The sequence below is a fragment of the Physeter macrocephalus genome, chromosome 8 (genome assembly GCF_002837175.3).
Source record: "Physeter macrocephalus isolate SW-GA chromosome 8, ASM283717v5, whole genome shotgun sequence".
NCBI lineage: Eukaryota > Metazoa > Chordata > Mammalia > Artiodactyla > Physeteridae > Physeter > Physeter macrocephalus.
In genome coordinates this window covers 45,677,436-45,700,273 of record NC_041221.1, presented here as the reverse complement: position 1 = coordinate 45,700,273, position 22,838 = coordinate 45,677,436, and the positions used below count along the sequence as shown (strand labels likewise).

The following is a 22,838-nucleotide window of genomic DNA, read 5'->3' as shown; positions in this document are numbered from 1 at the left end:
CCAGCATCTAGTACAGCATTTGCAAATAACAGGTACTCAACAAATGTTAATATAGATGTAAGCAGAGTCACCTGCACCCAATTTTATCATCAGTTAAATTTTCAGGAGACTGGATGGCTTCATCTGGTTCTAAAGGCCTATGATTCTAAGTCCCACCATACTTCAAGTGTTCATTTATCATACACATTTACAGTTCTTTCAATGCTCCTCTGAAATTATCTTAACACTTTTCTCTTACCTAGAGCCCCTCTCTGGTTTCTAGTTTTTCATGATCTCTCTTAAAAGATATGGTATCCAGAGTGGTGCTGAAGACCATTTTAAGTAAGCTGACTACTAAACCTCCCTCCTGGTGACTTCAAGCCATTAATTAACACTCTGTGTGAGGAGAGTTACCACCTAGGAATGGACCTAATTGAACTAACATCCTGTTCACAGTTCTTATTTATTTATAAGAACTTCATGAGAAATTGTCAAATACTATTTTGAATTCAAGGTATACTATGTTCATGGTACTTCTCTGAACCACCTACTCAACCTTGCTATCAAAGAAAAGGAACAGGCCAGTCCAGCAGGACTTAGTCTTAGTAAACCTGTCTGACCTCTGGGTGATCATCTTGTATGTTACAAGTGCTCAGAAGGCATGTGTTTAATAATTTTCTTTCCAATTTTGTCAGGGATTAACGTCTGGATCATTGGTCTTGTATGCTACTAAATCCCATCCACCTTTTGTTAAACATTTAGTCATTAGCCCACATCTGGTCTTCTAGATTCTCCCATATCTTCTGTGATTTCTATGAGTTATCAGTAATGTCCCATCTGTAGTTTATTTAATTATCTGGGATGTTATTTCTCTGGGTCTAGGCACTTGAACTTATGTGATGTGACTAGATGTTAAGACCTATCCTTTCCAATTAAATAGTCTTCTCTTCATTGACTGAAGCATAATAGGAAATTGGGTACCCAAAGCAAGTATCCTCCAAGCTTCAGAAGCTAGAAAGCAAAGACCTATCACTCCACTGCCTCCTTGGTGGTCTCTGAACCTTCCCTTGGGACTGGAAAAGGGATAAGGACCCAGGCTCCCCTTGAACTTCGTTGCTGCCTCCACCTGAGAGAGGCAGATATGGAAGCAATCCCCCTCTTTCTCTCACTCTGTCTGCTTCCCCATGCCTATTGAGGTAAGATATACCTGGGGTCCCTGGAAGGCCTGGAACTAGGGTTGCCAGGTAAAGTATAGGATGCCTATATATACTTCATTGATTATCTGAAATTTAAATTCATTTAACTGGGCATCTGTTTTTCCTCTCCATTAGTAGGTAAGCTGTGCAGCTCATGTGTGAGAAGCTTAGAGTAGAAAAAGACTATGGTAGGTCATGTGGCCTGCTTTGTTTCCAGGTTCTAGGCTAATTCTGCTTGTAGCAAAAAGGAGTTCTCTACATGGTTTCACTTAGGTAACTAGAGGTCTGGGCTGTATATCCTCCCATCGTCCCTCCAGACCAACTCCCCATCCTTCACTCTCCATCCTGCTCAGTGATTGCTCTAGGAGGCTAACTCATGTGAACTACTTCAGGAAACTCCCTTGCCTTCCACCTCCCAGGCAAGAGATGTGAGAGCAGGAAGGACACAAGGTCTGGTTATATGCTTCCCTGCTCCTCTCTGCTGGTCACTGTGGGTGGCTGCATCCTCTGGGAAGGCCACAGCCCCTGGCAGGTGGCCCTCTCCATGCACAGGTCTTCTTGAGTTCTGGACATCTGCTCCCTGTCACCTTCTCAGGCCTAGGGGCCATAATAGCTCCTGGCTATCTCTTGTTGAGGGTAACAATCTAATCCTTGCAGATTTTCTCATTTACTGGCTACATACATATAAATCATCCTTTATTCAACTTTCTTTAAATTATCTTCTGTTTTCTGCCAGGATCCTGACTAGAAGATCTACAATGGAAGCTGGTGCCATATCTCAGTGTGAATATTTATTTTTCACTCATGTTCTCTATTTCCCTCTTGTCCTCTATGAATTTATTTCTCTCAAGGGCTTCAATGTTTGGAATTAAGGATTAGATTTTAATATTTTTGTCCCTCACTCTCCAACTCCTACCAAATAATATCATTTAAATTTTATCTCCTTCCCAACAACCACTTCTGTATCCTGCTTCTATGACAGTTTTTGAATATATTTATTTTTCAAAGTAGCTACTATTTGGCTGAGTGATAGTAATTACACACATCTGTAATTCTATCATTTAATGTTCTCATCTTCAAATATTTTCTGTTCTAATTTCTCCCTCAATGCTAATTAATTCATCAAAGCCTTATCAAGAATCTCTAACATACTTTTCACTGTATTTGGTTCTGTATTGAATACAGTGAATTGTCCCACATGTTCCTACCCTCCCCCAAAGAGTTTACAATTTAATTGAGGAGATAAGTAAGACATTTCCCTAGGAATGTTCAATAATAATTGCAATTCATGATTGGGTCTCAAGTGCCTGGCACAGATGGTCAGGGCTAAGAGTTCATAAGAGTAAGAAACCATGGAGAACTGGAATTGAGAAGACAGGGACTGAGTCTTTCAAAAAACTCTTTGTCTTTTAAAAAGTTTTAAAAGAAAGACCATTCTGTGTGATTCTCCCAAGATGATTTATCTATTAAAGCAGCCCGATTTGCCTAGATGACAACTGGGCTTTGCAGCTGTCAGAGCATAAAGAACTGAATGGAGCTTCCAGGGCTCACCTGGGCATCTCCTTGCCTGACACTAGGGTAACGATTTAAAGAGCTCAGGCCAGATAGCTCTCTGTTCTTTTATTAGTTTAGTTAGCTTCAAAATGTTCCTTCTATTTCTAAAAAGTCAGGGGTTAAACTTCACTTGAAAGCATTATGATGTGGGCATGAGAGCATGGTTGGAGGGCTATAATTTGCTGGATAGGTGTTCTGGGGAAGATATTCTTCCAGGAAACTGCATCTCTGCTTGTCCCTGGGGGGAAAATTGGTCCTCAAAGAACCCATTTGTCCCCCTGATTGAAGCACTCAACAGCCACTCAAAGCATGACTCAGAAACTTTAGGGAGCAGAGAAAGCATGGGATGTGATTCAGTGAGTGTTCTCAAAAGATCACCTCGGCTTTTTGATGAATATATATATTACCAGCTACAAAAGGCCTTTTGGATGGTGCAAATAATGGTGTGAATCTTCCTATAAAGAGGAGAAAGAACAGATTCTACTAGCTTGAGTCTAAACTGCCGTACCTCAGGAATAGGTTCATTCACATACACCCATTCTTCTGATCCTGGCTTAGATGGGGGTGGTCCTGCTGGAGCAGGTGACACATCTGTAGAGTCAGCAGGTGATTTCTTTACTGGAACTTTCCCTCCTGGAGATTTTCCTCTGGGAGAACCTTAAACATGCATATTAAATCATGCCATTACAAGGAGATGAATGGGACCAGATTGTGGTGGATGGATAAACCTATGATGCCATGGATTTAGGGCAATTCATTAACTACTTTTTAAGCAACTTTGGGCAGCCTTATCAAATAAAAAATAAAAAAAACGTCATTCTCTATAGCCCGCAAATTAACCAATAATACCAACAGCATTTTTTTTTAAAGCAATGCAACTTCTCTTGTCCAATTAGCTATGGAAAACAACTTGATATTTTATTTTCATTCTGTCCTTGCTTCCACAATGAACACATGGTTTTTACAAAGTTTAGGTGCCAAAGCGTATTTTATTTACTATTGCAAAAACTGGTAAGTTAAACACTCACCCTGAATGGGAAAGAGGGTAGCTATATAACAGGAGCGGTGCTCTTGGTGTTCTTTGAAATCCAGGGAGCAGGGAGAAAGAATGCTATTGTAGTAGTCAGTGAGGGATGTAGGGGAGAAGAAGGGGTACCTCCTGAATATTCCCACATTCCCTGGATGAGACAGAGGGTTTCTCAGCAGGGAAACTATATCTCTTTCTACAGTCAGGGTGTAGGGATGGAGGCAACTGCTGTGCCACAGGTCTGGCTGAATTAAGGCATGGGGGGGAGGGGAGAAGAAGGGAGGGGAGAGAAGGAGAGGGAATGGAAAGAGAGAGGAAGGAGGGGAAGGAAGAAAAGGAGGTGGAGGAGGAGGAAGAGAAAGAAGCCTAATTTCAGCTCAGAATCCAGAAAGGGCGTGTGCCCCACTCTCTGTGAGAACATCCAGCGGGGAATCCAGACCCGCGAAGCAGTACCCTTATGGTCTGAAAGATCTTGTGACTGATCAAACTACCTTAACTCAGAAACCACTGTTATTTCCTTAAAGGATCAAAGTTATAGTTTAGAAATTCACTCAGTTTAAATTCTACTTATTTTCAGTTTCCTTATTAAGATTTTAGATGCAGTTTATAGATGCCTACAGAATTTGAAGCACTTTATTTCCCCAAAATATATTTCTTTAATGAGTATTATTTAATGATAATGCTGTTTAGAAAAGTAAATACATCTTCCACTTTTATACTAGTTTAAAATATATGGATTATAAGTAGAGGTGATATTGTTAATTATGTCATATGAACAGTTTAAATGACTTCTACTTATACAATTAAAACCAGTATTCGTCATCTACAAGTTTAAAGTTGCATTTAGGTTTTTTTAATTAGGAAAATTTAAGAGCATCTTTTTTCAGGTGAAAACCAAAAATGTTCATAACTTGATATATTTTTCTATATGATAATTTTTCATTCTCTGAACTGAATCTCTGGTGAAATAAAAGTGACAATACTATGGCCACTTTAAGATGAATTTCTCAAAGGAGAATTCCTAAGGAGAACTTTGTAATTATAAACGTGAAACTGGAATGAGTTCCTTTTTCTTCTTTTCTTACATATCATGATCATTCAGTGAAAACTAAGGGAGCCAGGGAACAGTTTTGGACGATGTGCTTTGATTTCATTTAACTTTTATCTAATTGTTAACAATGAAAATGCAAGGGTAAAAGATTTGAATGAATAAAAAGGTATCTATGTCACAGTGAGTGAAAATAGATGCCACTTTTGAACAAAATCTATCGACATCTCAAATGTCATGAGGGTCATTCCTTGCACCACCCATGCAACCATATGAAGACTTCAGTTTCTAATAAGATATTTGTTTTCATTTGGAAGTTGGATTATTGAGTCCTCAGTGTGGCCATTCTTCATGCATAAAATCCTGGAGCGTAATCTATGCTTAGCATACAGTAAAGATAGATTTTAGCAATTTTTTTTTTGTCCAGTTATAAGAACCTAATGGTATTACACAGAAGCACGTGGAGCGAGAACAAGTATAAATAAAATAAGGTCAAAAGAAAAATGCAATTTTAGGACATGGGATTTATCTAATCATTTTATCTGTAAAGAAATGGTCAAAGTTGAAACGATAGAGCAATAGGCTTGAGCAAGGAAAATAACATAGTAGGAGCTCAGTAAAGGTAAGAATAAATTTCATCAATTGATGAGAGGACATTAAGAAAACTAGAACACTTTCAGATTAAGTTGGCACTACTCAGGGAGATGAGAGGATTGTAGGAAGAAGGAAAGGATGAGAAAAGTCTGATTTTTTTTAAAGAAAGGCATTATTATTGCCTTTCAGTCCTAAAATATTTCCTAGTAGGATCTGGCTTTATTAAGGGTTTCCCTAGGTAGAAGTTAGAAGACTGGTTAACAGTAATGGCTTTCTTATTGCCTTGGTTCAGTGAAAAACGACTCTGGTTGGGGACTGAAGTGGAGACTCAGGATGCCTTGGATAAGATGAAAATTTCTGCTCTGCAGCAACGTGGCCAGGAAGAGAAAGAGGTCAGTGCCAGGTAAGGAGCCAGAGATGGAACATGAATCAGCTTATTCTCTAAATCGCTATTGAGAAGGTATTTTGGAAAAGATTTCACTCCTTGGTGTCCTAGAGTTCATGTTGTTAGTCTACGTGGAGCTGGAGATATGGAATGTGGACAACTATAAAGTATTGAGGACTGGTTATTTGGAATCCTTTATAGGACCTGATTTTAGTATAATTATACTCAGTGATAAGCGTTGGGAACCCCTTAAGTCAATTTTGCAAAGGATTCCCCTTTTTGCCCACAGTCTTTAATAACTTGGTCTGGAGTCAATAATCATATCCTATACTTATTTAGCCCCATTTACTCTGAGCCAGATTCTGTTCCAGCTGCTTTTTTGTATATTTACTAATTCCTTACTACAGCCACAGAGAAGTTACTTTTATGACCTCATTTTACATATGAGAGAACTGAGACTCACTAAGGTCAAGTTACTTGACCTAAGTCACTCATATGGTAAACGGCAGAGCTAGAATGTGGGCCCAGGCAGGCTGGTTCCAGAGTCCATGCATTTGACTGTCATACTTTATTGCCTTTTAGTGTCTATTGATGTAATTCATGTTCAAAAGTGTTCATTAGATTGATATTTAGAAATTTGCAAGCTTTAGAGTAGTTGTTTTAATACTATTTGCTTGGCTCATAAATTGATTTTAAGACTGTGTTCTATTTACATTGCATGACAATTAAATTACAATTTAATTTTTCTACTTGTGGTGAAAATTTTATTAAAAGCTACAGTTTGAGAAATCAATTTATTGAAAGACTCATACTAAAGAGTATAAATAATATTATTTAACTCATTTATATTAGATGATGGTATTAAGGCAAAATCCAGGGAAGCTATGAGAATAGTGTTGAGACGTTAATATGGAGCGTTGATTACATTCGCCAAAGTGTAAAGAGGTTCTAACTTTCCCTTCTCATAGGTTAATGATTTCTAACAAAACACTTCCTTATTTATTTTGACTCTCAATTTCCTCATCTTTGAAGTGGGAAATGATCATTTATACTTCACAGGTGGTTATGAGGATTATGCAAAATTATAAAAATTATCTTGTATGGTGCCTGGCGTAGGGTAGGTACTCCATAAGAGGTAGTTTGTTACTATGATTATGAATTATATTATCAAAGGAGATTGTTGAATTTTGATATCTGAACCATGATTGTAAATTAATCATCAACTTTCTGATGGGTGGCATCAACTTTCAGATGAAACCTAATGTGTTTTGCATGTGCTCTAAAATCTGTTAGGACCATGTACATTGCACCACATACTCTCCTCTGTTTAAGGTGCCAGGTGATAAAAAATGTATTTTAGAAATTAATCTTGGAAAAACTTAGGGTTTTTATTTCTATTTCAAAGTATTGTTATATACATGTTGTTTTTAAAATTGTAATCCAACTTAAATATTTTGGGGAACAGGACATATTATAAGTAATATATTAGAAATAACTGAATGTTTCTGATATTCCAATGGCTAAAATAGAACAATAAGTCTTGGGTATCAATATAGTAGTTCTTCAACTTTAGGGATCACCAGAATTCCCTAGAGGGCTTATTAAAACACAAATTGCTGGGCCCCCGCCAGGAGTTTCAGATTCAGTAGGTCTGGGGTGGGACCAAGCATTTGTTTTTCTAATAAGTTCCCAGGTAATGCAGATGCTGCTGGTCCAGGACTGAACTTAAAGAGCCACCATGTTAGTAGATGCATCTAGGTATTTCAATTCCATTTCACTTTCATCTTTTTTCCCTGTTCTTCCATGTCTTTCCAATTAAATGTCATTAATGTTTATAACACTGACATAACATTTATTGCTACATGGCCTGGTAGCACCTAAACTTTAAGTCAAATCAGAAGGCAAGCACTGGAACAGTCCCAATACTAATACATGGGCAGGCCAGAAGAACTAAAGAGGACATGATTTCCAAACATTTATTCCACAGAGCTCTAGTCCCAACAGATACCCCTCCAAGAGAGAGTTCTGCAGCCAATAGTGTATCTCCTACTGCCTTAGAGATAGATGATTACAGGAGATACATATCTATATCGACATCTATCTCAGTTGAGATGAAAAATATTTTAATTTGGTGTAACTCAGCATTTTCTGAAATTGGTTGATTAAGGAAAACTCTTCATTTAGCCCTTAATTAACACCTCCTACATAAGGTCATAGAGTTGAAAAGCCCTTATTTTATGAAGGAATAAAATGGGGCCATGGCATATGGTTGAAGATAATAAGAAATACTTTAAGAACACCACAAATACAATGGCAAATGGCATTTCAGTGTCAAGATTTTGGAGGGAGAAGGTTGGGATTGATCTAATACACAGAGAAAAATAGGGATGAATCAAAGAGGCCAATAGCAGGAAACAATGATAAGTCTGAAGGAAGGAAAAAGGAGATGGTTCCTCAAACCATAAGAGATGTTTTCAGTATAACTGGTGTCAAACAGCCTGTGAGGTAAACAGATAACCAATCAATAGTGTTCACCTCCAGTGGAATTAGTTCCAAATATTAAGAATTAAAATCATTAAGACTTCCTCTTAATGAAGGAAATCCTGTTATACATGTCAAAACAACAGCATTTCTATGTAAAAGAAAGACTTCTAAATCTTGATCGAGAGTTTACCTATTTCAAATATTATTGAACACAGTAGAAATTGTGTTTATGGAAATAGAAACACAATAGTAAAATAAAAGCAAAAAAATGTTTGAAAGTTCTTGGAGTTACTTAAACTGAGCTAACTGCATGACTCCAGTGAATATATATTTTACTGGTTGAACTTGTAGTTGCTTATGGTTGGAGTGTGTATACTTTTATCTAAGGATGCTCTCAAAGCATGTGAATTATTATGTCTAACTTGACGATTTGGCACCTAATATGCATAAATATATTTAATTCCTATTTTTGATGATTCTATGCTGATCCTTCATTTGCTTTTGCTGATCACAATAAGAAAGCAAGGGATTCATAATGTAAATGTGAAAATTATTCTCCTATTTGTAAACAGGTGAGATAGAGCAGAGCATAAATTATAGCCAAAATTATAGGTAAATTTTCCATCTCAGTGTTAACTCGCCAATGACTCTAGTTATATAAGCCTATCAGGTCATATAATCAGAGAAGGATAAGATTCTTTGAGAATCATGGTTATGCATCTTTAAATGCCAAAATAAAGATCCTTTTAAGCCTATCATTTTGTGAACACGGCACAATCTTGGGCTGCTACTACACTGGCAATTTGTAATGAAAAATTAAACAAAGGTACATACTTCATGACAACCCCCTTTGTATGTACCCTGCAAGAGTCAACTGTATGTGTCCATAACTGCATTTCAATCTTTAATTGGTTGGTGTAGCAGCTTCAATGTACAATCTAACTAACTTGTTTTTTAAAGCCTATTTTCTTCTACCAACCATCAATTATTTACAAAATTTTATCCTCCTTATTTCACAGAAATAGTTAAAATAAAATAGAAAAAAAAAAAAAGAAATTAGGGTCAGGAAAAATACAACTTAAAGTAGAAGGTCAAAACCAGGAGAGGAATTAGAAAGCAGACTCTGGGATCTAGGTCCTTGCACAGATACTAAAATCGTAGACACTAATTTGTTTCTGTACTTCTAGACAGCCAAAACAGAAAAGGAAGTGCTATCATTTAGAGGTGCTAATTATCTAGCCATGCAGAGGAAGAAAGATTTTCCAGTTCCTTGATTCTGAACGAAATTTCCCACCTAGGATTTCACATAGGGGTGACTGAATGATGTAATGGGCATACTATCCCTTCAGAAAATAAAATACCAGGTTATTATTGGTATAATAAATGTTTTACCTCCACTGCTATTGTGTTGAGGACTTTATATCAAAGTGCTTATCAGTGAAAGCAATTCTATGGGGGACCCAAGAAAATATGTTCAGCATGTAGTTTTCTGATGGCATAGCTTAGCCCAAGGATAACACCTATAATATCTATGACGAATGGATATTCTGTATCTTAGATAATCTCTAAATTATTCCTCACAAGCATCACTTTTCTCAGCAGGACCTTTGCTAAGGCCCAGGCTACAGAAACACTGAGGTTCTGTTTTATTGGCAAGGGCTTATGGTTTACAAATGCCCGAGAGAGGTATTCAGTGTATACTACTACATAAATATAGCTATTTTCACGGAAAATTATAAAATGCAGAATTATATTTAATCATATCTATCTTGATCTGTACCTTTTCTTTTGAGTGAAGTTTCACTTTTCTTCTCTTTTCCTTCCTGAAGAGATTCTCGATTACCATGCGGGGTTTCTAAACAAAATTCAACACATAAATATCATTGATGATTTTCTTCAATATACTGGGCTATGATTTGTAAGCAATCAAATGCTATTTCTCAAAAACAGTTATATTTGTGACCTGCCTAAAATGGCTTAGGCCTTTACTGTGAGTTAAAATTAACCTGAAGACAGACTGTGGATTGAAATTTCTTGAATGACAACCCTGATAGTACTATTCTATTTTGTGACATTGAGAAATTGAGTCCTAAGCTTAATATCAACATTTGGTAGTGAATTTGATTGTAAACTCTTTAATGCAGCATAGCTGCAGAATTTTAAAAGTTAGTCACAAGTCCATTTGAAGCAGATGGCTCTATTTGGATATAGTTCACTGGAATGATCCCAATACAATAAGACAACTGGGTCTGTGATAAGAATGATGCCAAAACACCTTGAAGAAGAGTTAAATAACCACACTGCTTTGCTATGGAGCATCCTTGAACTTCTTTTGACCCCACACTTGGTTGCCTTGTGACTTCTACATTCCACTGAGCATTGACTGTAATTTGTAATGCAAAGGATGGTTTGGGAATATATACGCTGGGTTCCCGGAATCTAATTCAAAAATATATTGGAAAGGGGAAAATGGGAAACTGATGAACTGGAGGTCAATAAGATGTCCCAAATAATAATTAGTTCTTTGAAAAAATCACTACATCCCACATAATTTACCAAACAAGTTCAGTCGTCTTCCTCCCTTTGCCCTGGGCTATAGTTGTTTTTTTTTCCTTCATTGGAAGAATGCACATATGGGACAATTTAAATGCTTGTGATGGAGAGATCATCTGACCTATTCTTTGTATTTAGAAGTGTTAGTTATAAGAATGTGTAAATGCATAACTCATATCACTTACATTTAAACATCTCAGCTCCAAAAACCAAGATTCCATAGAAATAAGACAAGTGAAGGAAAGAATTAACCTTGAAACTTTGTTAACCTCCATAAAAGGACTTTTAAACATCCAAATATTTGAACACCAAACTCATTCATAAATAAATAAATAAATCCAAACATTTGAGTTAGTTGCTTTTTTTTTTTTTCTTAGAAATAAGCTTAATAAAAAAAGTCCAGAAAAGCTCTTAGTTCCTTTAATAACAATACTCTGGGTAACCAACCATTTAGCTCTAAACTTTAGCAAAAGGCAACAGCAAAGAAGGTAAAAATAGAGACACCTAAGATGTTGAACTTATAAAGTATTGTGAGCAAGTCTAATTCCTGCTGGGGATAGCATGCACTCTGCCTATTTTTAAAAATTATTTCCATAACGTATTCTGAAATTGCAAAATATATTCCTAGCAGCATGGATAGCAAGCACTACCATACTTTGTCACACTCAGAACTTTAGTTTTAAATTAAATTCTGACATTTGGTGGTAGACTTGATAATAAACCCTTTAATGGGACATAACTGAAGTTTTTCAAATTTAATCTCAAGTGCATTTGAAGCAGATATAAAATACAGAACTGTAAACAATTAATAGACAGAAAGCACAAATAAATAGAGTCAGGAAACCAGAAGGGGGAGCTCTCACGCCCTAAGAGGACAGCATTGCCCAACAGGAGGAAGGAAGACTCCTCTTCTTTCCTGGCAAGGATTCAGCCAATGAAAATCCATCAAGTACTATGGCCCTCCCAACTTCCTTTTCCCCTCTATAGAAGCATTCTCCTTCCCTTGTCATGCGGAGACTTGCACATGGCTTGCCATGGTTGCAGACCCCGAATTATAATTTCCTGCTAATTCTGAATAAACCCATCTTTGCTGGAGAAATATCTGGTAGTCTATTTGTTTCAGGTCAACAGATCTATATACAATGTAGAACTATATTTGGACAAAATGACTATTAGTACTCAGTGTACTATGCTTCCTTCTTACCCTATTTCCACACTTTTTTTTTTTTTTGTAAAAAATTTCTCTTTTCTTCTCAACTTTTAAAGGAGATTGTAATTGGACGTTTTCTTTGGGCTTGTTCAGAAGCCTTAGGCTTTTAGTTCTGCAAGTATGTTCTTTTGAAAAAAACTGTAAGTTATTTATATAAAAATAAACAAACCTGGGAACTTCCCTTCCTAAAACCATTTATCCCAGCTTCCCTGAGCTGTAAGGGCAGCGCAGCCTGTGCTATTGCCTCATCAACGTCTACTAGCACTGAGATCTCCTTGCAATGATGCGTTGCAGTTAGAAGGCAGTAATTGGGTCCCTGGGGATTAATTCTCCTATACATTATTAAAGGTCAGGCACTAACCCTGCCCTTGGTGGAAAAAAGAGACAGATACAACCACTCTTTGAAGCAACAATAGCTTTATTATTCCTCCAATGCACAGTATTCAAGTATACAATTTTATTTAATTTCACGAGCAAACTTAAGAAATTTAAAGACTGAACCGTGTTGTAACCAGAAATGCTAAAGATGGGTTTCAGAGAATGGCTCCAATCCACAGATACTCCTGACTGTGAGGCCGAGGGGAGGAAAGGGAGGGGAGGCCACGGCCATAGGTTAAAGGCCTAGATGGGTAACTCCAGGCTCCCGTGAGCCTCTGTGGAAACTGTCTTCCCTGTCTAAACAGCATTTTTAAGGTTTCCATTTGTCCTTCAGACCACTGCTTTGGTTTTCTAATGGGGAAAGTATGTATGGTTAATTAATTGCTTTGTGCTTTATTGTTTCATATGATAAAATATTTTTTTTTGGAATTTGCGTTTTCTGCCTTTAGTTAAGCCCCATTTTATTGTAGTACATGGTCTTTAATAGACCATAATATATGTTATTAAAGTTTTCAAATGTATTTGTTTAATATAAATAAAGTTAATTAAAAAAATCAGACCCATCTCAAATCTCCATGAAGTAGAAATATTATGGAGTTTAGAAATGCAATCATGACACAATATCAAGAATACCTAGGTAGACTTGTGTAACTGCACAGCCAGCTACTTACAAAGCTAAAACCAGCCACTAGAGCCACATTTGTTTCATACACACAGCACCAAACTGATCCTGGCATTCTCCCAATATCACACATTTCAACAATTGAGGATTTTATTTCTGTCATTATATTGTCTACCACTTAACTTAAGGGTCCTTAGTGGTTAAGGATCTAGAAAGAACTTAAGCTAAAAAATATTCTCTATACACATTCTATTCATGTATGTTATATATTATAAATATACAAGTTTACTGAGATGTCAGGTGCTTGTTTCTAGCCTTTTATAATCACGTAGCACTGAAGAGTGACAGTTACATATAAATTTTAGTCTCTAAAGAATGCTGTTGGTATGTTTCCTTATTCCTGTGGACAACAGGTTGTGCTAACTCTCATGTTCTGAAGATGGTCTCGCTTTTTACATAAACACAACTCTATCACTCTGCAAATAGACGTCTGTCCTCTTGATCTGCTCTAAGCTTCTTCTGGTTATTCTCTGCGCCTTCCCTTCTCTCATCTGTGGTCTTATTCTAATCAGTAGATCTGGGTGTGAGGACTCCACATTCCTTCCCACACAGTAAAGTACCTCCGCTTTGTGATAACCGTGCTCTCAGTGACTACTGCTTTTCCTCTTCATCTGAGTAGACAGCTTGCTTTCATATGACTGAAGTTGCTCAAAGCCTGAATCTAGATAAATGGACTGGTACTATAATTTATAATTCTTTTCTAAAAGGAAAATGAGAAACTGGCAAACAGGATTAGAAATAGTTCTGTCAATCACCTGATGCTGGTTTTCCTTTTGCAGCAGGAGTTTTGGAACGCTCACGCTGAGGGTGGACTTCCTTCTCTTTTTCTGGTTCAGGAGGAGGAGGGGGAGGAGGGAGAGGTGATGTAGCCTCAGTTGGGGAAACTTCTTCTTTTTCCTCAGCTTCCTTTTCTTCTAATTTCTTTTTCACTTCAAAAGGATGATAAGAATGGACCTTTATTAGCGGCTCCAGACACCTACTATTTCACTTGAACTAAGATAAACCTAAATTAATATAAAACTGCTCTTACTGAATTACGGCGAAATTCATGTTTTAGGGCTCTCCTTTAAATCATTCGGTCCTTAAAACTAAGATTTGAAGTCTTCTCTGCCTGGTTAGAAATACCGTTTCCCCTGTCTCTGATGGGGATGATGTGTGTGTGTGTGTGGGGGGGGGGGGGGGTGGTGTGGGTGTGGGGGTGTGGGTGTGTATCAGGTGGGAAGGCTTGTTGTGCTATGTGTAAAACCAACAATCTAGAAGTAGCTGGTGTGTTGCGATACAAAAATAAAAAAAAATACGTCAAAATTTCCATGGGAAAAACAAGGTGAAAAAGCACAAAGAGAAGGTGAAGAGCGATGTGACAGAAGAGGTGAGGGTCGTGAGGACACGGAAGGGAAAAGAAATGCGCGGCACCGACATCTAGGGGTAAATACATATGAAGCATTTAGAATGGTGCTCAGTACACAACTAAGTCTTAGCATTTCATTCTTTCATGCAGCAACTACTTATTGAATCTGAGTTGTGCCGCGAAGAAAAGGAAGGGTTATAACAATAAGGTAAAACTACACTAGTACTGTCAGTAATAATAATAATAATAATACGAACAATGCTAGGCACAGTTGTGGTTGCCAGAGATACAAAAGTAAAGCAAAAGAGAAAAATCATTGTCTTGTGAAGCTAAATAGAACAGAGTAAAGGGGGTCAGGAGTGCTGTGGGGCAGCTCTTAAAGTTTATTTAACCAGAGTGCTTTTCAGGGTAGACCCGCGGAGAAGGTGGCATCTGAGCAAAGACTTGAACAGGTTCAGGGAATGTGTGCTCCAGGCAGAGCAGACAGTCAGCCCGAGGGGCTTGAGGGGCGGAGCAGGGCTGGCTCCTGAATGTCTAGGCTCCTATCGTTGTTATGGCCCTTTGCCTTTCGGGATTCAGGCTCACCTTTCCCAGCATGGCCTCCCCACCCTCCCTGACTTCCCAGCCCTCCACCCTGGAAAAGGCCGCAACTTTACCCCTGCCGCAGGGGCAGTGAATAACTCCACCCATGTATGGCTTTTTTATCTATACTCCCTTTGCCCTCAGATTATTCTTTTCAATTCAGCAAGGCAAGGAGGCTTCATTCTATTAGATTTTCTTTTTCAAACCGGAATTTTTTTTCTGATTATAAAAGTGATATATAATTATTGCTTAAAAAATTCCAACAATTTAGACAAATAAGCAGAAAGAGAAATTTCCTGTTGTCTCTTTGTCCTCCTTCTCCCTCATCAAGGATTGTACGGCTAAAGAGAAAATCACAGGGCCCAAATGGCATCACTTGTGCTAAATAAAGCCCATGATACCAAACCTAGACTTACTACCTGCCTCAGTTGCAGTTTCTACCTTCTTCAGAAATGTAATTTTAATCAACCAGCTTGGAATTTTCTGGTCAGCACCAATGAGGTAATCTGTCATGTGGGTCCTCTCTATATATCCCCACCCCCCGCAAAGAAGAAGAGGCAATCTTCATGGTAAAGACCCCTGCAGTTCCCTTCCTCCAAAAAGATGTCCTGGCCCAAAAATAACCCTTTTTTTTTTTTTTCCCCTTTTGCTAATGACTTCCCTGCCCCACCCTCCTATCTAAAAAAGCCTTACATTTGTACTGTTCCACAGAGCACCCTTCTAGTTGTTAGAGGGGATGCTGCCCAGTTCAGGAATAGCTGAACAAAGCCAGTTAGAGCTTTGAATTTACTGGGTTGAATTTTGTTTTTTCTTAGCATATCTTGTCAGACTCTTTTCTGTGCCTATATATTTAATAATAGACATACTTTTAAAAACAAAAAAGGGACAATTTAAATATAACCTGATTTTCCCTACTTAACAGTATATTATGATCATTTTTAAACAGCAGAATATTTATAGAAGTACCGTATCCTTTTATTTTTTGTTTTTAGCTTAATCAGGATGTTTAATACAGAGCACTGGGCTAGGTAAATGTTTATTATTTTAATGACAAAATATTTATTAAAAATAATTAACTAATTGGAATGTAAATCTTAAATAAGTGGCAGTAGAGTCTGTTAATGTAATAAGTGATCAGAATGTAAAATCTTTAGGAAAATGTTGAAGCGAGTCTGATAGCTGGCAAAAACACTGATTCTAATTGGTAGATGTTTGAAGCTACAGCCTAGAATCAGTTTGCTTTTGCCTCCCAATCAAGACCCTAGAGGTTTCCTCCCTCCTCTCAGCCTAATTTCTGAGTGTTAAATAACATGTTAAGCCTCTTATATAATATATGGGTTGATTTTTGTTTTGTCTGAAAGCTTCACATGGGTGTTTTTGGGGAGCAGACATCCATTTCGATGTGGATGCTTGTCTTTCTAAGTGTGAGCTCCTGGGTCCCCAAGGTGACTGTGGCTTATACCTATGCACTATTTTGGTGTCAGTTCACCGATACATTATAGTAGTTAGGTCATAAATCTAGGGATGGGAGACAGCATGCTACCAAGGCAGTTTTAGAATCCTTGTGATATTATTAATTTTGACCATTTTTTGTTATACCAAGAAACTGCAGTTGTCAATATAGTCAGGGGTGATTGTAAACAAAAGGGAAAGATTTATTTCTGAATTCATTTCTCAAAGGTAAAATGTCCATTGAAGTCTGGCATTGGCAGTGTATGAGCCTAAAATTCCTTTCAATAACAAATTCCAATAATACTATGAAAAGTTAATGGGCAATTATTATTGGTTGAATGAAGGAGGAAGGAGGTCAGGATGGTTTAATGTAAGTGAGCTGCACCCAGGAGCAGGCTTATAAATAAGTAGTTAATAGTCAGTAAATTCATACCAACACAGGAAGATTTGGGGGGAATAATCTGCCTAGTGTTTTCATCCTAAAAGGATAATTCACTCATTGTTTCCTTATAATGCTGAGGTCAACAGATTGAAATCTTTACCCTTCTCTATAACATCCTTAATTTTAATTCTGCTATTTTTTTCACCTGAAAACAACCTTTCAGTAAGATGACCTCTTTTGATTAAATTAAATTAAAATGAAGAGAGAAAAATCTTTTATTTAGAAACATTTGCAGTGGAAAGCTAAAATCAGAGGTAGAAGATACTTATAGATGGTATGATCCAAAGAGAAGACAGAAATTTGCAATTGCATTTTCACTTCCTCCTAAATTCATTAAAACCACACATTTTCGTTATGTAAGCTCAAAATTATAAAGAACTGTAATTACCTTTATTCTCTTTTTTCATTATTTCAGTCATAAACATTTCCTTTACTTTTTGGCACAAAGACTGTTTATCTATGTCGGCATTAATTTTTATCAAAATGTTTTCTGGCTCTGTAAACCATTGCTCCAATAAAGGCCAGTTGTCCAAGAAGCCGACAATTCTGCAAAACCCAAATGTTATATGAATATAACATATTGACTGAAATGTTAGAGTAACATTAAGCATGATTTATCTGATGTATGTAATGAAAAAATAAGCTGCCCCAAAAAAATCTGAAAAAGCAACTTTAAGAAATCTACAGGCAATGAAATACTATCCACTTTAAAGAAGAAATCATTTAATGCCATCTAGCCATATATTTTGAGGTATATGAATGAGTAAAAGAAGATTTGGCAATTCTGTCATTTCAGGAAAACTTTAGTGTGGGTTCATGTCTCTAAGTGAAGATCTAAGGAAACATCACCTATACTCATAGCAGACTAAACTCTGAACACCCTTCTGGTGGTAGCTACAGCCTGGGCCACATAGGTCATCTACTTTTTCTTCGAGAAGTTAAAGAGACCTTTGAGTAAGTATAGATGGTTCTGACTTATTTGCTTTACTCAAATATACTCTTGGAATGATTTTTGAAACAGTCTTGTCTTCCAAGAGTAGACACGCTAATGTAGCTCAAATTCCTCTTCCCTGGTTCACTTCATATTTTTAGAGTTCTCCAGGTTTCAAAAAAATTTCTAATTTTGTCTAATTTTTTTTCCAATGAGTAAATTGAATACGATTGAAAGAAGGTTTTTTTAAGCATAACTTCATTTTAGTAACACAGAAGTAGTTTTAGAATTACACTCTATAGTCTGATGCCTAGCTCTTTGACATTCCATGATCTTCATTGGCATTTGCTGAATGAGGGCTGAAATAGGATTCCATATAATGAACTTGTAAGTTCATGTAGCCATAAAGGGAAATGTTGCCTGATTTAATTCTTTTCTTCCCAGGCTATGATGACTTGTGCTCTGAATATAAAAGCTAACACATAAATATTTCACTCAACATCAAAGCTACTTAGTTTTGTTTTACCTGTAAAAGACTGAGTGCTAAGAAATACATTTTTTTCCTAGATCTGATGATTCCGAAGTGACTAGTTGTCAGTCTGTTCAAAGGGTAAGAAACAAGAAGCAAGACATTGAGTTTTAAACTAACCTATGCTGTATTTGATCTCTTAAATTCTGGTCTTCATCCACATCTTGGTTTTTAGCAGCTACACGTTGATTGATGTCTTCATGAGGAGTTTCACTTGAAAATGCTTCAGCTGTTATGGAAATTACTTAATTAGACAATTTGCAAAGCAGTCAAAGTTGCAGTAGCACTGCTAAAAGGTACTGATACAAGAAAGTCAAATAGACATGGTCCTGCCTTTGGTCCAATATTAATTAAAATGTTTAACAAAATGTTGAAAAAGTATAGTTTTGGGATCAGAATTCAAATTTCCCTTGGAAATTGGGGAAAAGGAGGTAAAATGTAACATTAAAGAGGAGCTGTAGTTTTAAGGCAGAGCGTCTTGGGACTGACCATGAAGAGATGAGAATAAAAAATGATGGTTTGTCATGAATAACAAATTAGGAAACAATTAGAAAATCAACACCATGCTGTAAAAGCTAAGAATGAAATAGCAGCGTGGCCATAAAGTCAAATATGCAACTTATTTGTGGCTATTATATTACAGTACAATAAAGTGATTTATCTTTCTTTCTAAACTTTGTGATTTTTCTAGAAGAGACATAAAGGAATATACGACAAGAGACCAAAACCAAAAACGATCTCAACTTCTCTGATTGAGTCCTATTCAGGATTAAGCTACAAAGTCCAGAATACTCATGAATTCAGAATAAATGGAAAATCATAAAGAGGAAAAAAAGCCTTGAACTAGATTAAAAGGAATTAGATTACTCAGTCAATGCAAGAGAACATTGAAGAGCGAATTAATAGTGTTCAAGAAAATGAAGGACCTTCACAGGATATAGCAATCAATTGTTCTCCCTTTACATTCATGATAGAAAAAGAGGAAATTAAGTATTATAAGTAATCTAGAGATGACTTAAGGTATATGGGAGGATATGCATAGGTTCAATGCAAATATCACACCATTTTATATAAGGGACTTGAGCATCCTTGGATTTTGGTATCCGAGGGGGTTCTGGAATTAATCCCCTATGAATGCTGAGGGAAGACTGTATTACATTATTTTATATTCACAACAAAACTTGTGAAGTAGGATTGTGATTCTAAAATTGTCCCAAATGGCATAGTTCATAAATGACAGAGAAAGGATTTGATTCCAGTCAATCTAATTCCAAGCTCTGAACTTCTTTTTAATTTGTAAACTATTTCTTGAACTATACCTGCCAAAAAGAATGCATACATGATTATCCAGCTCTATGACTTCCCAAACTGAAAACAGCACCCAGATCAAGAAACAAACATTATCAGCCCTAGAAGCCCCCTCATATTTCTTTTCAGTCACTATAAGTGACAAAAGTTATCTATCCAGAGCCTGCACTCAAAGCCTCTCAGTACCTCTCCCCATATTATGAACACTGCTGTTCCCTCTCAGGCTGACCAATGGCCCAAGGCACTGGCTAAAAATCCAGGCAGCCACCTACTCTTCCCTTCTCACAAAAGCTTATGCTCCCACACTGGCTGAACCTTCTCCTTAGGTCTCCTGGTCTCCTACCAGTTGGCTTTGAGTCTGGGCCACTCCTCTCTGCCCAGCCCTGGCAGGACTGATGTTCAGTCTTTGAGCCCGCTTGGCTTTGGCTGCATGCAGGCTGCTTCCTTGTGATGACATTCTTCAGGCATCCCCACGGACCCCAAGCATTGCAGGGCCATGCTGCAGGCAATGCTGGTGACTGGGCTCCCACACCCCAGCCCAGGCCTCAGGACCCCAGCCCACTGGTCTGGGAGGAGGAGAGAATAATACCTTTATTTTGAAAATCTGTCCTCCTTTGGCTTATATGATATTACTCTCCCTCGATTTCTTCCTTTCTCTCTAGCTGCTGCTTCTAAACACTTCTTCCTTTGCTCTCCCCATTGGCTGTCTTGGCTGTCATCCTGGGTATTTTTTAAAACACACTTTTCTTCCTAGATGATTTGTCTTACCTTCAAGCCCTTAACTTTAGTACACACTTCCCTCCTGACATCGAGACCCATTTATAGAACTGCCCTCTGAACATCTTAGCTTAAAAGTCCCATAGGTACCAGGTACTTCAACATGTCCCTAAAGAAACTCTTGTGTTTCTTTCCATATTGCCTAAGTGAATGGTATTATAATTCAAAAAACTGTGCCAGTCAGAAACTTGAAGTCACCCTGTTCTCCCTGCACTAAATTCACAACAAAATGAATGCCCCCATCCCAACTGATCAGTAAAGTTCTATAGCTTCCCCCTAAATAGCACCTGAAGCTGACTCTTTTCACCTTGCCTCTCTAGCTGTCTTAATGCCTTTGTTGCTTTTCAGATGGTGATAGTTTTATAACTCATTTCATTGCTTCCAGTCTCACTCCCCTTCCAATGCATCCTCCACACTGCAGCTAGAATGACCATTACGAAAAGCATGTTGAATTGCATTAAATCTCAGCTGTAATAGAATTCAGTGACCTCACATGGCTTCAGGATAAAGTTCAAACACTTTAACTTGGGGCAGAACTTTTCAGCTGGCCCCTGCCTACCCTCCAGGCTCATTTCTGTCACTCTTCCACACCCTGCTGCCTCTCAGCCCTAATGATAATCTTGCTGTTCTCTAGATGGACCCTGCTTGCCGATTCCCTGTCTTGGTCTGGTAAATCTCTTCCCATGCTGGGCTCACCTAGTATAGTATATAAGTGACTATATTATAATAATCAGCTTACTTGTGTTTCTTCTCCCACTACATTGTCAACGACTTGAGGACAGGGACTTGCCCTTCATTTCTGTACTGTCAGTTCCTGGCATGTTATAAATGTTAGGTAAATATTTACTAGTGGCACCCTTTTAGCTTCCATCACTCTATAACAGTGTTATTTGATAAGACAGATCTTTCTGAGATGATGAAAATGTTCTGCATCAGTGCTGTCCAGTATGGTAGCCGCTAGTCACATATGTATATGAAATGTGGTCAGTGTGACTGAGGAACTGAATTTTTAATTTATTAATTTTAAATGATTTAAATAACCACCTGTGGCTATTGGCTGCCATGTTGGAAGTACAACTCAATACTATAACTCCTTGGTGCCTTAGCTACAATTTCCACTGAATTCTTTGAAGGCAGGATCCATTTCTTCTTTATTACAGAATCACCAGTGCCAATCACAGTGTCTGGCATTTAGCAAGCATGCAATAAACAATAAGTGAATATGTGAATGAACAAGATATTTTTGAAGGATAGAATTTCCTCTGTCCAAAAGAGTTCAGGTGGGGTCTTGCTTAAGATGAGGAGAGCAAATTGGCAAAGTGATCTTTCAATGGCCATTCCAATCTTATATTCTAAAAAAGAAAAATCTTAAGATATGTAAGAATCACACTTTATCTTAGCTTAAAATACTTGAACATAAAAGCTGCAGATAGATTTTCAAAGTTGTGGACATATTTAGCCTACTCAATTCTGACCAAAACAAGTAAGAACTATAAACTCAATGATTTCATACTAGTTTTTGTGATTTAGAAGAACCTAATCTAGTAGTTGGCTCAGTTCACTTCAGACCTAGAATATATATGATTAGAAATACATATAAAAATAAAAAAATTAATAGTGCTTTAACACTAAATTCTGAGGGTAGATAAATAAGATTATTTATGTGTATATGTACAAAAAACTTGACAAAAAAAATTCTCCCTGTCCTAGTGAATAAAGGGCATTTCTGAGCCTAGTTATAAGTAAGTGGTCTAGAATTAAGAAATTAAACTAGTTAGATGCTAACATCAGCTTTGATAAATTTTCCAGAACCATTTGACATGTAATTTTGATAGGGAATTGAAAGAACTCAAACTGGATTGAGTAGATTTCTTGAAAAATTTGTGCCAATTGGTTTCCTTCTATTTTTTGAAACACACAACAAATGCTTCCTAGGGATCCTCAAGAGGGTAGGCAAAACTTCTAAGGCCCTTGTAGGATTATAATCAGCTTTCAGGGACCATCTCACCCACAGGTCTTTGTGTGTACTCAATAACTCATCATATCTTGAAAGCAAGTCAGACTGATTTGAGTTCAGGGCCTTATTCTGTCAGTAGATGGCCATGGATTGGCAGTATTCTTTGCCAGCCGTCAGATGATCCTGAACAGGGATGAGAATTTGGCTGAACAAGCAGAATCATCACTACTGTCAGCATAGCTCCCTTGTATGGAGAGAAGTAAATTCTCCCTTTTGAGATCTGATGGACAGCATCCAGTTTAAACTACTGGGCTCAACAGCTGAAGTCATATCTAATGGCTTTGTCATTTTATTTAAGTAACCAATGAAAGGAAGATCTCAAAATTAAACAAACTCAAAATAAGGAAGAGTGTGACCTTGGA

General features: G+C 37.3%; 1 protein-coding gene across 1 annotated transcript in view; it reads right to left on the bottom strand.

The window, feature by feature from the left end:
* The window catches only part of LOC102993116 (sperm flagellar protein 2), a 107,702-nt gene that overhangs the window by 72,770 nt on the left and 12,094 nt on the right, over window positions 1–22,838 (bottom strand). The window contains exons 7-11 of the mRNA XM_055086882.1: window positions 18,495–18,603; window positions 17,303–17,460; window positions 13,846–14,019; window positions 10,048–10,122; window positions 3,238–3,386 (exon numbers count right to left, since the gene is read on the bottom strand). Of these exons, the coding sequence (XP_054942857.1) occupies window positions 3,238–3,386; window positions 10,048–10,122; window positions 13,846–14,019; window positions 17,303–17,460; window positions 18,495–18,603 (665 nt within the window). The remainder of the gene's footprint in view (window positions 1–3,237; window positions 3,387–10,047; window positions 10,123–13,845; window positions 14,020–17,302; window positions 17,461–18,494; window positions 18,604–22,838) is intronic.